General features: G+C 36.4%; 1 protein-coding gene across 2 annotated transcripts in view; it reads left to right on the top strand.

Annotated features, from left to right (window-relative positions):
* PCGF6 (polycomb group ring finger 6) overlaps positions 1-14,612 on the top strand; it is a 20,483-nt gene extending 5,871 nt beyond the window's left edge. The window contains exons 7-10 of one of the 2 annotated variants that reach the window (XM_072039759.1): positions 2,645-2,672; positions 5,968-6,066; positions 9,181-9,267; positions 12,934-14,612. In XM_072039759.1, coding sequence (XP_071895860.1) covers positions 2,645-2,672; positions 5,968-6,066; positions 9,181-9,267; positions 12,934-12,990 — 271 coding nt within the window. In that variant the 3' untranslated portion in view covers positions 12,991-14,612. The remainder of the gene's footprint in view (positions 1-2,644; positions 2,673-5,967; positions 6,067-9,180; positions 9,268-12,933) is intronic. The other variant, XR_011810102.1, reaches the window with a different exon arrangement.

Genomic DNA, 14,612 nt, shown 5'->3' with positions numbered 1-14,612 from the left:
CTTCTATGGTAGTTTCCTGTATGCCTGACTTGCAGGGGTGCTTCGTGCTCACAAATGCAGCTTAAAGCTGTGGGAGTCATGACTAGAACAGTACTATGAAGTGTTCTGCAGTCAAATCCAGTTTTAGATGTCTCAAACTGAGCACGTGCCATCCTTGGTTACTTTTTGACACAGTCTGTCTCAGGTTCCTCTTTTTAAACAAGGTATTATATTGCTCCTCTGCTGCGTAGGATGGTGTGGGAATACATTCAGACGTTGGAATAAGTGAGACTAGGAGGAAATTAATGCTTTCACATTACGAGCAGGATTGTAAGTAAAGCAAAGTCACGTATTGAACAAGGAGAGGAAAGCAAAGACACAGCTATTCAATGTGTATTGTCTAGAGAACATTAAAAGATCATTTTTAATTGTATTTATAACGGCTTTTCTTCTTCAATTAATGTTGCATGAGCCTCATCATATATTTAATGCAGTCTCCCAGTGGTCTTGGTGCTCAGGCATGATTTGTTACCTTGTTGGTTAAAATGTGATGAGATGGATGTATGCAGACATAACTTAAAATGTTTTGACTGAAATTTCAGTAGAAAATAACAAATCTAATGCCATTTACCCTACGCTTGTGTTGGGCTAGGAATATACACGTGGTTATTTTATTGCCTCAGCTGTGGCTGTACCTCAGGTTAGCATCTAGACAGGAGTAGGAGGGATGCTCATTCAGGGACCTGTGGCAGGTACTGCTGGGCTGGCCCGCCAGGTGGCAGAAGGAGCATGCTTACACCAACATTGCCGTGTCTGAGTGATTCCTTGCCAGTTGCAATGTAAAAATGACTTTAATAACTGAAATTAGATTTTATTCCAAGTATGTCCCTTTCAGGTTGGAACACTGTTTCTTGATCGCTCTATAGAAAGCTTCCTTAGATTATCTTGACTGCAGGATTAGATACAGTTTGAATTCAGTGTGGCAAAGTACTTCGATTTAGATCTCTGCTGTGAAAGGCAACCACTTACTCCCCCTGTGGTCCTGGGTGATTCTCAGCAGGTACAGCTTTTTTTTTTTTATTTTATTTCAGAGCAAGAGAAAGTAGCCAGACACTTTAGATCTCAAAACTAATTAAACATGCACGTGCCTGCGTGTGGAACAAGATGGCTTTTGAATCTGTGTTGTATTTATTTTTTTCCAGTAGTTTTATTTCAAGCTTCCATTCTAGTGCTAGCAGCAAAGCAATCATGAATGTGCAAATAACATCTATAGCATGTGAGATTGTCCACTGTGTTTTCGTTATTTGTATGGAAGGAAGCACAGAAGGATTGGAACAAAAAAAGGATGATGGCTTGACATCTGTGGCAATTTATTTTTGAAACATTTTTTAGCCTTTGATCTTATTTTATACCTTATCTTTAAGGGTTAATCTGTTTTCTTCAAAGGTCAAAATCAAGCAGTTTATCTTGGCAATGAGATGTTAAGAAAGCTCTTTGTATAAAGAAAACTCAGAATAGATTGGACAATCCAGCAGAAATTCTTACTTTGAAAGTTGATGTTGTCTATGTTATGTCTTTAGAGTATAGTAAGTAGCCTCCTGTGGCAGTGGAACTATATCAAAGAAAATGACAGCAGGAGTGGAAAGGCTTGTATGTTTGCTTCATAGTAAATTGAAATTTCACTTCAGTGGCAGAAATTGGTGATAGTTCTTAAGTCTGTCTGATGGTTAGTATGTATTTAGAGGTGGAGTTATCTAATTACAGTAATTTGAAGTGTCATGCTAATGTGTGGTCTGCACAAGCATTACAAGTGCTTGCTATGCAAGCAAATGGTCAGTAGAAATATAGTTAATTTATAGTGCTATTTGATTTTTGCCTTTTCCAATGCAGTGAAATACTGCAATTTAACCTTGCTATGCATGTACTTGCTAAAGCAATACAAGAGTAAGGGAATGTCATGAGCTGTGCTTAATTCATTGAGAATTTGATATGCTGCCCTACAGGATGGGGGTGTGGAGCCTAGATAACAGTCACATGCTCAGGCTGTGTAAATCAATGAACCTCTATTGAAGGCAGGTAGGAATTTGGTCATTTGCCACCCTGTGTGTGTTTTACCTTCCAGAGAAGCAACTGCTGCTTTTCTGAGTTCCTAGATTGCATTACCATTAATCCTGTGATTATAAATAGTCTGGAAGGCCAACCACTGGCCCAGAAAGCCTCTTTAGTGGTTGGGCATGTTCTGTCAGCAGCTTTTAGGTACTGTCTGTTAAAGTTCCAAACATCAAGGATAATGAAGTGTGGATGTTTAAACAGCATTAATATTACAGCCTGTTCCCATGAAAACTAATGTTAGTGTGTGTAAAAAGAGCTTTAGGATGTGTTGATTTATTTTCCATTTCATGTAGACAAACTTTAAAGTCGTAAACAGCTGAATTCACAAAAAGAAATGGGGAACCAAATAAAGGCTTGGTGGGAAAGATACATATAACTTCAGCGTAATATTGTTTTATATACTAGTTTAATAAAAGGAAGAGTCTGATTCAAAAATAAGCTTGGTATGTCAGACTATTAAATCAGGAAGTCATTATTGTAAGAAAGCTTGAGGGTGTTACTAACTGTTAACCTTAGCAATATTGATTGTGTTTACTCTTCTCTTGTTTTTCAGAGCTAACGAAGGCACAGGGAATTTTAAGGTGCAGATGTGATTTGAATATTTCTCTTATGCCTCTATTCTCTTACCGCTTATGTTCACTTCAGAAATACGTGTAACCTGAATGTATTTATTTTAGTTTCTTTGTTTTTCTTATATTGAGTGCAGCCTGAACTTTCACCAGCATAGCATAAATGAATAATCCTGCATTAGAGTGCATCGTCAAGCCTATCAATGCTACAGAGTAGGAGAATGCTTCCAAGGCTAGGAAACTAAAATTTTGTTGAGAGAATGAAGTTGATGAAACTTCCCCTGGATGATTCTAGGTTGTTATTTTTGCATCTCCTTCTAAAAGGTGCATTAGTATGGCTTTTCTTAGAATCCTGAACAATGGTGTAGTCGTTCTCATACAAAACTGTTTTTGAAGAAGATTGCCTAATTGCAGTGAAAAGCTCACCTAGGTTATTCAGAGGCAGCATTACCCAAAGCACAAAAATGGTCTAATTTGTGATATGATTGAAATTTAAACAAGAAAAATGATGCAAGTTTTGTGGACAGTATGATGCACTTCCTTAGTCTGCAGCAAATTTATTCTTTTCTACATCCCTTCACTAACAAAATTAGTTGTCTGAATGGTGGTCATTCTACTAAACAACAAATAGCATTCCCAGTCCTCGCTAAAGAATGTCTCTTCTTCCAGTATAGATCATATGACTGAGCTGAATTGGTGTTTAAAAAAAAAAAAAAAAAAGAAAAAGCTGTAGATTAACTGCACATTGTGTACTGCCATAATTATTTCATAGGCTGTAATTAGAGATGTGCGCAGTATCTCATTCCACTGTTTTGGCTAAACATTTAGAAAAAGATTCTATTCAGGAGCAAGAAGGAGATATAATTAAAAATTATACAGTGTATGTTGCATTTTATCTTTCATTGTATCAACTGTAGGAATCAAAAGATAGAATAGCACAGAATATAAGAGCATTTTAGTGGTATTGTTAGCAACAAAACTCCAATTTTACTGTTGAAGAACTTGATCAAAAAGTGTGTTACTAATGGAAATATGGATTGTCCTTGTTCCATTTTTTAATCAATTTCCTTTGTTTTCAGCTGAGTTGATCCTTAAATAAGGATATTCTCAGGCACAAATCTGAAATACTGGGTATGACTGCAGTTACTCCTGCTCTCTTTAATACTAATCACATTTGTTATTATCAGAGCTTAGCAAGCAATTTCAAACTCTCAAAGAAGTAACATTTAATATTCACAAGGAGTTTAAATGTAAGTTCAATTTCATAAATAGAAATTAATCTGTAGAAGGGGAGCAATGTTCCTGAAAATGTACCTGGATAATTTTCATCACCTGTTATACCCCTGCACCCATGCAGCATTTTGTTACTCTTTTTTTCTCGTTACCTGTCATGCTACTGTTTGATGTTTTTATATTTTTTAATCTTTTTTACCTTTATATCACCTGCCATACTTCCTGGTTCTTATTTGCCCTTCTCTCTGGTTTGTTTTTCATCCTGTTCATTTTGGACCCAACAAGAATAACTGTAGGGCAATTCAACCGTTTTATTAACTTATGTTTTCTGATATTAATGCTTGTGTCAGATATTTACTTTGCCGGATAGTCTTAAGTGCATGCCATTCCTACAGGAATAGTTTTGCCTTTAAAAAAAAAAATACTTGCTCTAACATCATTAAGGAGTGTTTGTGACTCAGAAAAGTGATTTTGTGTGTCGTTCCCTTTTAAGCCATAGTGTACCTCCATTCACTTTAACTCCAGTGTTCTGAAGATGTAGAAGGAGAAAAGCTGCCCACCTTTACTCACAGTGAATAGCTCTATACTGCTTATAATTCTACTGTCCATAGACTGAAGTGCCATTCTGCCTTTGTGTATATTTAGATTCCTGTATGATTTTTAAGAAATACTGCATCTTCTAACTAATATTCATTCTGCAGTATTTTCAAATTCCTTATTGCATGTTAACTTCCTGCATCAGTGTATTTCTTCCCTACATTTTGTCTGTATTTTCATGCCTTTTTTTGTATTTTATGGTCAAGAGGTTTACTCATCAGCCTTCCAAATCCCTCTTATGCATTTTCACAAAACATACCCTGATCCTTTTTTAGCGTTATTCTTTCCTTAATTATTTATCAGCCATATCTTTCTGAACTACACGTTGAACTTCATATATGAAGGGTTTCCTTTTTGTCTTTTTTTTTCTCCTGGGGGTGGGAGGAGAGAACAGGTTATAAGGCTTTTGGCTATAAACCATGATTTATATACGCAGCAAGCATAAATCCAGCATCATCAAGTTTGCGTTAGCTTAGGTCAGGTCTGACTGGCATTTCTAGCTCTTATACGTGAAAAAATTAAACTATTGTTCCAAAAACAAAGTTACCACATATCTTAATTTGTGATTGGATTCAAGGGTAGTCTTTGACCCCCTTCCCATCTACCTTTTTTTCAAATTAAAAGAATATGATGAACCTGGATAGTAAATCACAGCTGTTCAGAAGTTAACATAAAAATCCAATTAATTGACACAAAAGGGAATCCATTTATTACTCTGAACTCAGTCATCTGCTCTGCCTTTGTGCCTGTTTGCTTAGCTGCCTGTATCAGTAGTCAGCTGTTTTAAAATTTTATCCACAGAGAAGAAACCCATTAAAATTGTGGAGGCTGACATAATAAATGTCATCTTGTTGCAGTCCTTGCTATGAAAGTATTTAGAAATTATGCAAAATGGTTTCAGACCAGTCTTGCCCTTGTGTTCCGCGTAGTAGTTTATTTTAATTGATTCTAGAATGTCACGGACTGTTAAATCTATTCTAGCCCAAGTCATAATACTTCCAGCATGTCAAGGAACTTGAGATTCTTTGGTTACAAAATGATACAGTTTACCTATTTGAATTCATGTTTGATGCACAAGCCTGATTTGTGGAAAAGAAGCAAATTTTAGGATGTCTCTTGTGCTTCTGAGTGATTGCTTTCTGGGACTGAAGGGGAGCAGAGTTCTTAAAAAGCTGCATAATACCAATTTCTGTGCTGAATTTAAAGGAAATCTTATTCTCCACTACTTCAATAGTAAAATAGGACTGAAGTCAATAGGTGGTTATTTTTTGTTTAAAATAGCAGGAAGTTTGAACATGAAGTCTGTTAATACATATTTAGTGTCTTCTGTATGAGGTTATCTGGAAGTATATCAAAGAAAGGTCCAAAACTTAAGCTGTCTTCAGCAGTTACTGGGCCTTCAGTCAGGTTTGGAGTTTGCCAGGGATGATGGCTGAAAATGTACAGGGTCTTAACATCTTGCATTTATTCTTTACAGCCTTTGGAGAAGAAGTTTGTGCGTGTTTCAGGAGAGGCAACAATTGGACATGTGGAGAAGTTCCTCAGAAGAAAAATGGATCTGGACCCTGCTTGTCAGGTATGCCACTTGTAATGGCACGTATGAGTTTGCTGTGATCAATGTAATGCCTATGTTTCTGTTGCTCATTGGAGTGGAGAAGTAACATTAGGGTTTTTGAGTAAGTATTCTGTTGAAGTGTTGTGATCCTCAAGGAAGAGCTCTCCCACCTAATTTGCAACGTGTTTTAAGTTCTCATTATTATTTGCCAAGAGTTTCTAAAGTGCCATGTAAGATTTCAGCAGACAAAATTCAAAAACTTTTAAAATCAAGCTATACCTGTGTTCTGGATGTCTTTCAGATTTTGTGATCTTGAGATCGCCTACTAGAGGTAACTTGAGAATTTTTTTTTCCTGTTAGTTACTTTCTGCTTGGACTTCACCACTTTGCAACTCACTGTTAGTGAGTAAATGTTACTGTGTCTTAGCTGATAATTTCATAGACTTCCTTTCCAAAAAATTATTTTTGAGTAATTTTTAGACCCTGAAACAGATGGTTTCTGGTACCTTTTGAAAAGAAAATCACAGCAAAGGGAAATGAAAAGCTTTGCTAGCTTTTGAATAACTAGCCCAGATACTCATGCTAACCTCCAAAATGTTTTCTTTGTCCTTCTCTGGATAATATGCGTTGGCATAGAAACTATTGATTTGAGATCTAGTGCTTTCTAGGCCAGACTTCCCCTTGGGATTAATCTTATGAGGAATGTCCCTTATATGACAGCTTTCCATTTTAACTTCAGCTTACTTGGTAAGCATTAACTTACAGTTGCCTGTTATCATGTTTGTTACATAAATAGCTCAGTAAATGTCACTTCATGAAAATAATTGCCATAATGGAAAGGCTGCTTTATTTTAATACGAATTTTAAAAGCTGTGACCGAGTTATTAAGAGGATACACCTTCAATTTTCCTTTCAACAAAAGGTGAAGTTATATTTCCCACTGTCTCACTAGGAGTCAGTATTAGTTGGCTTCAAATTTACCAGCCAGTCAAGACTATAGTAGATCTATACCACTTCTGTTGCTGGTGCATCCTTCATAATAGAATATATTAATTCTTTTTAGGGCACAAGGATTGCTGTGAGACATACATTTTGCAACTGTTTTCCATGCTGAACTAGGATTTTTTTTTCATTGTATATTTTAATATTTTTGTCCTAGCAGAATGAACTCTAGCATAACAATTACCTAGCAGAAATTCTGCCTTAGGTGCTAGAATTTGATGATTAGACATTTGGCATTCTGAGCACTATGAGGAGGTGAATGAGAGAAAATTCCAAATTTATTAGAAGGCACTGATGTTTAATGACTACTGTTTGAAACTGGAGCAGCAGGAGGATGAGCAGTGGGATATTTTTGAAACAAGATTTCTCATTTTGTTTGGAAAGCTCATCAGCAGTTGCCCTTATGTCTGTTTATATTGTATATTGGGGTTGGGTAAATAGATTATTTGTTCTATTTTTATAGAAAATATAAAGTGTGCCTGTATGCACACTAAGTACCAGTGAGAACAAAATTGAATTTTCAGTACTTTACGGTACAAAAATTATGTAAGTAGTCTTATGAAACAGAAGTAATTGAACTCATCACTGGAAAGCAAAGCAGATATGTCTGTCCTTCTAGAGTAATAAATCTAGAAGCTAGAATGCAAGGGAAACAGGAAAAATAACTTTAACCAGCTTTCAAAAACAAAAAGATAGGTTTCTTAAAAAGCCAAAATGTTGATGTTAAATATATATACGTATATATGGATCAATATCTAATCAATTTTTAATGTTATATCTAGGATTTTTCTTGCTGCTTCCTTCTAGAATCTAAAAGGAGAAGTAATATGCAATTTACATCTTCTGCACATTTTGGAACTATTATTTAAGATTAAGTCTAGCATGGCTGGAGTATTCTGCATTATTCTCACGCTATATAGATGAAGTAAATAAGCCTGTTCTGAGTCTCTAAGGATTAGAATTCTTGTGTTCCAGTTTCTGAGAATAATAACCTGCCAGCGTGAGCAGACCTAAATCTTTTCATGAAGAACAGGAGAAAGATAGTGGGTCAGAATGCAGAAGAGCATAAATACAGACAAATTGCACTGAAGCACAAAGTACATCCTATCGTGGAGGACTATATAAGAGAAACCATGGAAGAGTACATGTAATGATACTGCAGTCTGCTTCCTGACTAGTGTAGTGGCAAAGCATAACCCTGCTCGTTGCTGAAAGCCGTGGAACAGCATGTTGTCAGTGCTCTTAATTCTGAGGTTTGGTCATTGTAATTCAGGTGACAGCCCTCTGGTTTCCACATCTAGGAATTGCTGATAAGGAGAATATAACCGAGCTGCAGTTGTGAGAGAGACAGTGCTGTGTTAGCTGCTCTAATAAGGAAGCTTATTTTTCATAATAGTCGAGGCATTCAGAATACCTCAGTCTGAATCTATTTTTTCCCAAAGTAACAGTCTTTGTGGGCCGGTCCTTACAGAAGTGCCACCTCCAGAATTGCAGGCATCACTGACATAGTTTAGCTGCAGTAGAGGACATTACTTAGAATTGCAGAGTACACCCTTCACTGGCATCACGGAAGTATTGATTGCATTTTGAAGGACTGTGTGAAAAGTATTTGCTGACAGAGGCATACAGTGAGCTAATTCTTTTTTATTCAAACCCTTCCTCCAAGCAGTCTTGTTAAGCAGAGTTATTCATACATTTTCTCACTCACAGTAAGAGTGAGGGAAGCACTGGCTCATTTCTTGCCAGTAGCACTGACAACTTGCCCTTTTTTTGGAGCTGATGAATGACTGAGGATGTTTGTGGGATCATTTTAATATGTAATCTAAATTCCCATTGAATCCATCACAGCTATTCCTAAACAGTTTTTTAGTGGAAATGCCCAACTGGGGCTGAACCAAACCGTCTTCTCTGATCCAAAAGTGAGCCCCAATTTGGGGAGTGCATTTGGGCTGTGCATGCTAAACGCATTTGAACAGCAAAGGTAAAGATGCCTATAGCATCAAAAACACTAGAATTCAACTTTTTCAAACAATGTTGGGTTTACTTTATGAAATATCAAATGTAAAGGGCTTAGATGCTGTTTTGCTAGTCTAAGGGTAGGTTGAACTTGACTGTTTTTGTGGGCTTTCACAGGTAGACATAATATGTGGTGATCACCTACTAGAACACTACCAGACGCTGAGGGAAATCCGGCAAGTCATAGGAGAAAGTGCTGTACAGGTACGTATGGCAGCTGGGGCTTTGTGCTAAGTTTTCTGGTTTAAATTAGAATATTTTTTAAACTATTAGGTAACACTAACTTGTCTGAAGAAATCACTTAGAAAATCTTTTCAGCTTATGCAAAATGTTCTTTATGTTTTGGTTTGGTTTTTGAGTACAGTCACTGTTAGAGGAGAAAATTACCTGTTTTGAGTTGCTTTTTTTCCATTTGCAAGTTCATTCATGTCAGCAATTGCTCTTTTTGCTGAGGAAAAGTGGGTTCAGAAAAGCAGATAAGTTTCAGTTTGTCAAAGAATGCATGTTCAAATTTATGCCTTTGGCAGTATTTACATTGGAAGAGTTTCTCAGAATTCAGTGCAGCATAACATACGTTGTGATTTGTTTTTCTGGGCTGTGATCGCTGTAATGTTTTAGGTGGTTTTAGTCCTAAATAGTTATTAAATGCTCATAGTGGTTTTGATTTTTGGGTTTGTCTTTTTTACATACTGAGCAGCAATGTGTAATGCTGTCTCAGAGCATGACTGAACTAAAAGGTACAAGGTAGTGGGATTTACCTGGTCAGAATTATTATGTGCCTTTCTGACAAGTGTTGGAAGATTAAATGTTCAACCTTCTTCAAGGTTTTCTGATTTTTTCCCAGTTTTGGGACTACAGTTTGGTAAAATAAGTATTCCTAATACAGACCCCATAGTAACTTATTTGTATTGCTGGAATTGGAGTGAATAGGTAACTGTTCTTAGTGGTTGAATATAAATGACTAACATGATAATTTTTGAGTACTTGATAGAAGGCTTTAAAAAAAATCTTGTTTTACTTCACACGTCTGTTTTTAATCATGTTAAGTGCACTTATGTTCAGCAAGTACAGTTTCACAATAAATTTGTTATAGCCTCATAGATTTAAAGATACTTTAAGGTTTATGAAACGGGGTTTGTTGGTTGAGCCTTTCTAATTAGCTTGAAATGTGATTTTTAACTCTAGTTAGGGAAGAAAAATACAAATGTTACTGCACAGAATTAATATGAAAAGAAGTAACTGCTTAATTTTTAAAACTAAAGCTTCGGAAACTTACTGCAAGGAGTAAATTTCCTGCAAAGACTGACAGAAATTTCTGAAAGGCTCAGTTTTGCTACCATGCATTGAGATCTGCCTGTGATCAAGAGTTTCCTCAAGTAGCTGAGGAAGGAAGCTTGTTGTTAATTACGCAGGCATATAATTTCTTCCCTGCATTACCTTCGTCCCCTCTGCTGCACAAATGCAACATGAGCCAAGCTGCTGGTTATTTTCTCCTGTCTGAAATTGTCCTTCTCAAGGCTCTGCGTCACTGATGGATATAATGAGCTCACACATGGGAAAAGCTAAAGAGAGTAGCTTCTTTTATGTCCCTGGCCCTTGGCACAGAGGTCTTGCAGATTATACTGCTCTCTTTGTAACTCTCACCTTTTTGTAACCCAATCTCATTGTGTTTTTTTAGTGTCTCCTGAGCTAGGCAGTAAGAGCTGTGATCTGATTTAATTAGCGTGACCCTCTAGCGCGCATCTGGTATGAAAGTGCTTTACTCTCTGCTGTGGGGATATTGAATTTGGAAAGTGGGGTGCTTCTTGTCACTGCTGCTCCTAAAACATCAAAAAGTGCATATGCTATGATTTTTCTGTCATTCAGCTTATATTAGTTTATATTAGGGTTTAACAGGCAGGATTTTTTCCATTTTAGGACAGGTCTACAAGTTTTTGGGGGGTTGCTGTAAGAAGGGTTTGTACTTCTTTTTTTTTTTTTTTTTTTTTTGACTTTGGGCACATATGAGTTATTCTGATTTGAGATCTGTAATAAGCCTCATTTTCAGATCGGATTTCCTTTTCGGAATAGTATCTAGAAAAAATAGCTGAACAGACATAAAAATGTATAATATCTAAAAAGAGGCCAATTACAGAGTAAGCCATAGCAGTACTGGGTTAAGTCTCAGCAATTAAGTAATTGCATTGGCTTGGCCTTTGGTTTAAGAAGGATATATCCTGTGTAAATAGCTAACTTCTTGAAATGTCCTATTGCCAAATACGTCCATTTGAATGCTCATTAATCAAAGAATACATTGTAGCATTTTTTCTTCAAAATCTTTATTTTCTTTAAGCAACTTTTTCATAGAGGAAAATTGTTTTGATCACAGTTCTCTGAAAGGAATTTTGAATGTGCTTTATTTTTTTTCTATGGAAATAGCCAGCAGGCACAATGAGTATAAATATGGCTTTGTGGAGGTATAGCAACATACTCTGTGCCACGAGGTTGGTAAGTAACTTCAAAGGACTTGTTTCACCTAGCAAGAAGTGAAGACAAGTATCTCCTATCAACACTTTGTAGTGTAGTCATCCCACTTTGTTAGGCATAGAGTAAATGTTGTTTTTGACACTTCATATAAAAGAATACTTTGACCCACTTTTCTGCATTTTAATCCCTTTGAATCATTGGACTCAACGATATCAGTCATATGATCAAGACTGGAGATCAGAACAAAGCGTTTGGATTTTATTTCCCTTGGATTTGACTTGCAGATGCCAAAGTTTATGGATTTGAAAGTGACTGAGCAAGTCACTATAAAGTTTGTGGGTTTTTTAAATGCAGCCCTTCACACAGAACTGTGTAACTTCTGTGGAACATATCTCAGGTCCTAATGCTAATGGATAAAACATCAAAACCGAAATACGGTAGAAATTCCAACGTGTCAGCTGTGATTAATGTATTTCTATCTTCAAAAGAAAACACTTACTAAAGCCTGTCCATATAAATAGGTCTAACGTGACAAGTCAGATTCCCAGGGGATCAGTAGCAGGAACAGGTTTCAGAGGTGAAAGCAGACTAACTGCTAGACCTTTCACCAGCTGTGCGTGTGAATTAAGTGATATGAGTAAGACATTAATGAGTCAGGAAGTATCCCATCTCACAGGTGAAAGGTTCTTTTGTTAACTTCAGTAGAAGCATGGGGATTTAAGAAGTGTTTAGTTGTGCATCTAGAATTAGGAAGAAATGGGAAGCTGGCACCATAAGTTCTCTAACTATTTCTGCATAAGGAAAAAACTGACAATTATATTTAACGTGTTACTGACATGTTCAAGACTCTGGCTAACTTGCAGAGATGTAAACAGTGCTTTCTTATTTAAAAATAAAAAGTTTAACTTTTGATATGATCTGTTATATTGTCTTTCTATCTTAGTTATCCCAGTTGCTAAAGGTAATAGAGCTGCAAAAAGGTAGAGCCACCAGTGAATTTAATAAAATTAACATTAAAAGTTGGAATCTGAGTTCCATTCTCAGGCAACTATGTGTTTCCTCCCTCTTTTCCTGCATTCTCTTTCTGTGTCTTTTTGACTTTCAGTGTCCTGAGTTAATGACCAGATTTTGGCAGCTCCTTCTAGAGCTATTTAAGTGATTTATTCTGCCTCATAGTATCATGTGGAAAGCAATATAAGTTGTAAAGGGAGCCTATTATATGAAAATGAGACAATTCCATTATAACACTTAAAAATTGCATTCCTCTTATGGAAGGGGAATGCTCTGAAATGAGTGAGGTTGAAGCTGCAGTTCTGCTATGCAAGTGTCATACCGAGCTGTGATGGAAATGCCTTGTGGAGAAGGTAAAGTGATATGATAACAGTTTATCTCTCTTCTCTCTAGGATGGCTTACTTGTACTGCACTATGGCCTCGTGGTGTCTCCGCTAAACGTAACCTAGATTGCTAATACATCAGAAGGTGAAAGAATGCAAAGTCCTCAAGCTTCTTCACTGCTGTTTCTAACCAAAGAAGGCCATCGTGTTTTCTGTGACAGGAAGCAAGTAAAAGGAACCACTGCTAACTGCTGTATGCTTGTAATTTAACATCGGACTTTATCACTGTTTAAAAAAAAAAAAAGCTTCTGTAGGTACAGCTGTGGATGTTGCTATGCTATGCTTTGTGTTAAAAATGACTGTCTTAAAATTTCACTCAGCTCAGGGACTTTAAACGCTCAGAGTTGCTGCATTTCTTTAAGTACTTCCTAAAACCACAAGATCTCATAGGGTGAGCAGCCCTTTTCCTCTAAGCTATGGGATTTTGCTTACTTTCTAAGTGTCTAGCTAGAATAGTGCTCTCAGGGATGATCTTCAGTGGGCAGTATAATGTATTCTGGGGAGGAGACAGTCATTTGGTAGAAAAAAGTGAATGGTGATCATTTGTCTTCAGACGTGATTTAGGGAGAAGGGAACTCTTGAAATACAGACCAAAATAGGTAGAAAATAATGTATCACAAACATTTTTTCCAGAAGTAGCATTAAATTTACTTGTTTTTCTTGAAGAAAAACAATTTTGTTTGCACTGGAGATAAATTTGCTAGTAGCTTGACTTATACCAAATGGTGGATCGTGCATCTCCACTCTTAATGGAGATGAGCTGGCTGTAAGCTGTTTAAACTATGCATGGAAAAGAAAACGTAGCACCTCTTTCTACCTGCTTGCTGTATTTACAATAATCACTGTCAGCTTGATTCTGCTGTCATGTAAAATCTGTCAAATGACTTGACTAGCAAAAACACAGGTTCTTTAATTTTAGCACCCATCTTTCTAGCAGCAGTGAAAAAATAGTAGCTTTTTCCACGCCTTCTAATGTGTATTAGTGCAGACCAGGTTTGAGTATGTTAAATAACATAATACGTGCCTATTACTACTACCAGATTCCCAGAGGACAATAGATACCTTTTTTTAAAAAAAAAAAAATAATAACGTAAAAATGCTAGGGTTTTGTGATAATTATATCTCAAGTTCTGTGTAAGATTTCTATTGTTTCTTGTGCAGCATTAAGGATCAGAGCTTTGTATGTTACAGTCTTGCTGTGCTCTCAGTCATAAACATGGGAGAGATCTGTGAAAGCTGCTGTTAGGTACCAGGCTCCCTTGATGGTCAATATAGTAAAGGGGGTGGAGATCCCTTTGTAAGGCATTTCAGAGTGCCTAAGCTAGCTCAAAAGCATTTGCTCCCTGTCATATTCACTGCTATGCTGTCAACCTAGGAATACTGGGATCTTTTGTCTAAAAAAAGCTTTCATGAATCCTTCCTCAGGTCTTTTCAATAAATGTTCAGTTTTGCCTGTGAAGATCACACCATAAGATAAAGTCTTAGTGGAAGTAATTCCCGTGATGCTTCTAAAAAAATTAACAAACATTTATAACTATGGTTTCCTATTTTACTTTCAAAGTTTGTACAAACTTAGTGTTTAAAATGCAGCAGAAAATGGGATTATTTTGTAAACACTTTGTGAGTTGTGTTGATAAGAGATTATATATTGTAACAGTAAAATAAAGTTTATTTTAGCCAATTTTAAA

This window comes from Anas platyrhynchos, chromosome 6 (assembly GCF_047663525.1).
Source record: "Anas platyrhynchos isolate ZD024472 breed Pekin duck chromosome 6, IASCAAS_PekinDuck_T2T, whole genome shotgun sequence".
NCBI classification, from domain to species: domain Eukaryota; kingdom Metazoa; phylum Chordata; class Aves; order Anseriformes; family Anatidae; genus Anas; species Anas platyrhynchos.
This window is presented reverse-complemented; position numbering and strand designations above follow the sequence as displayed.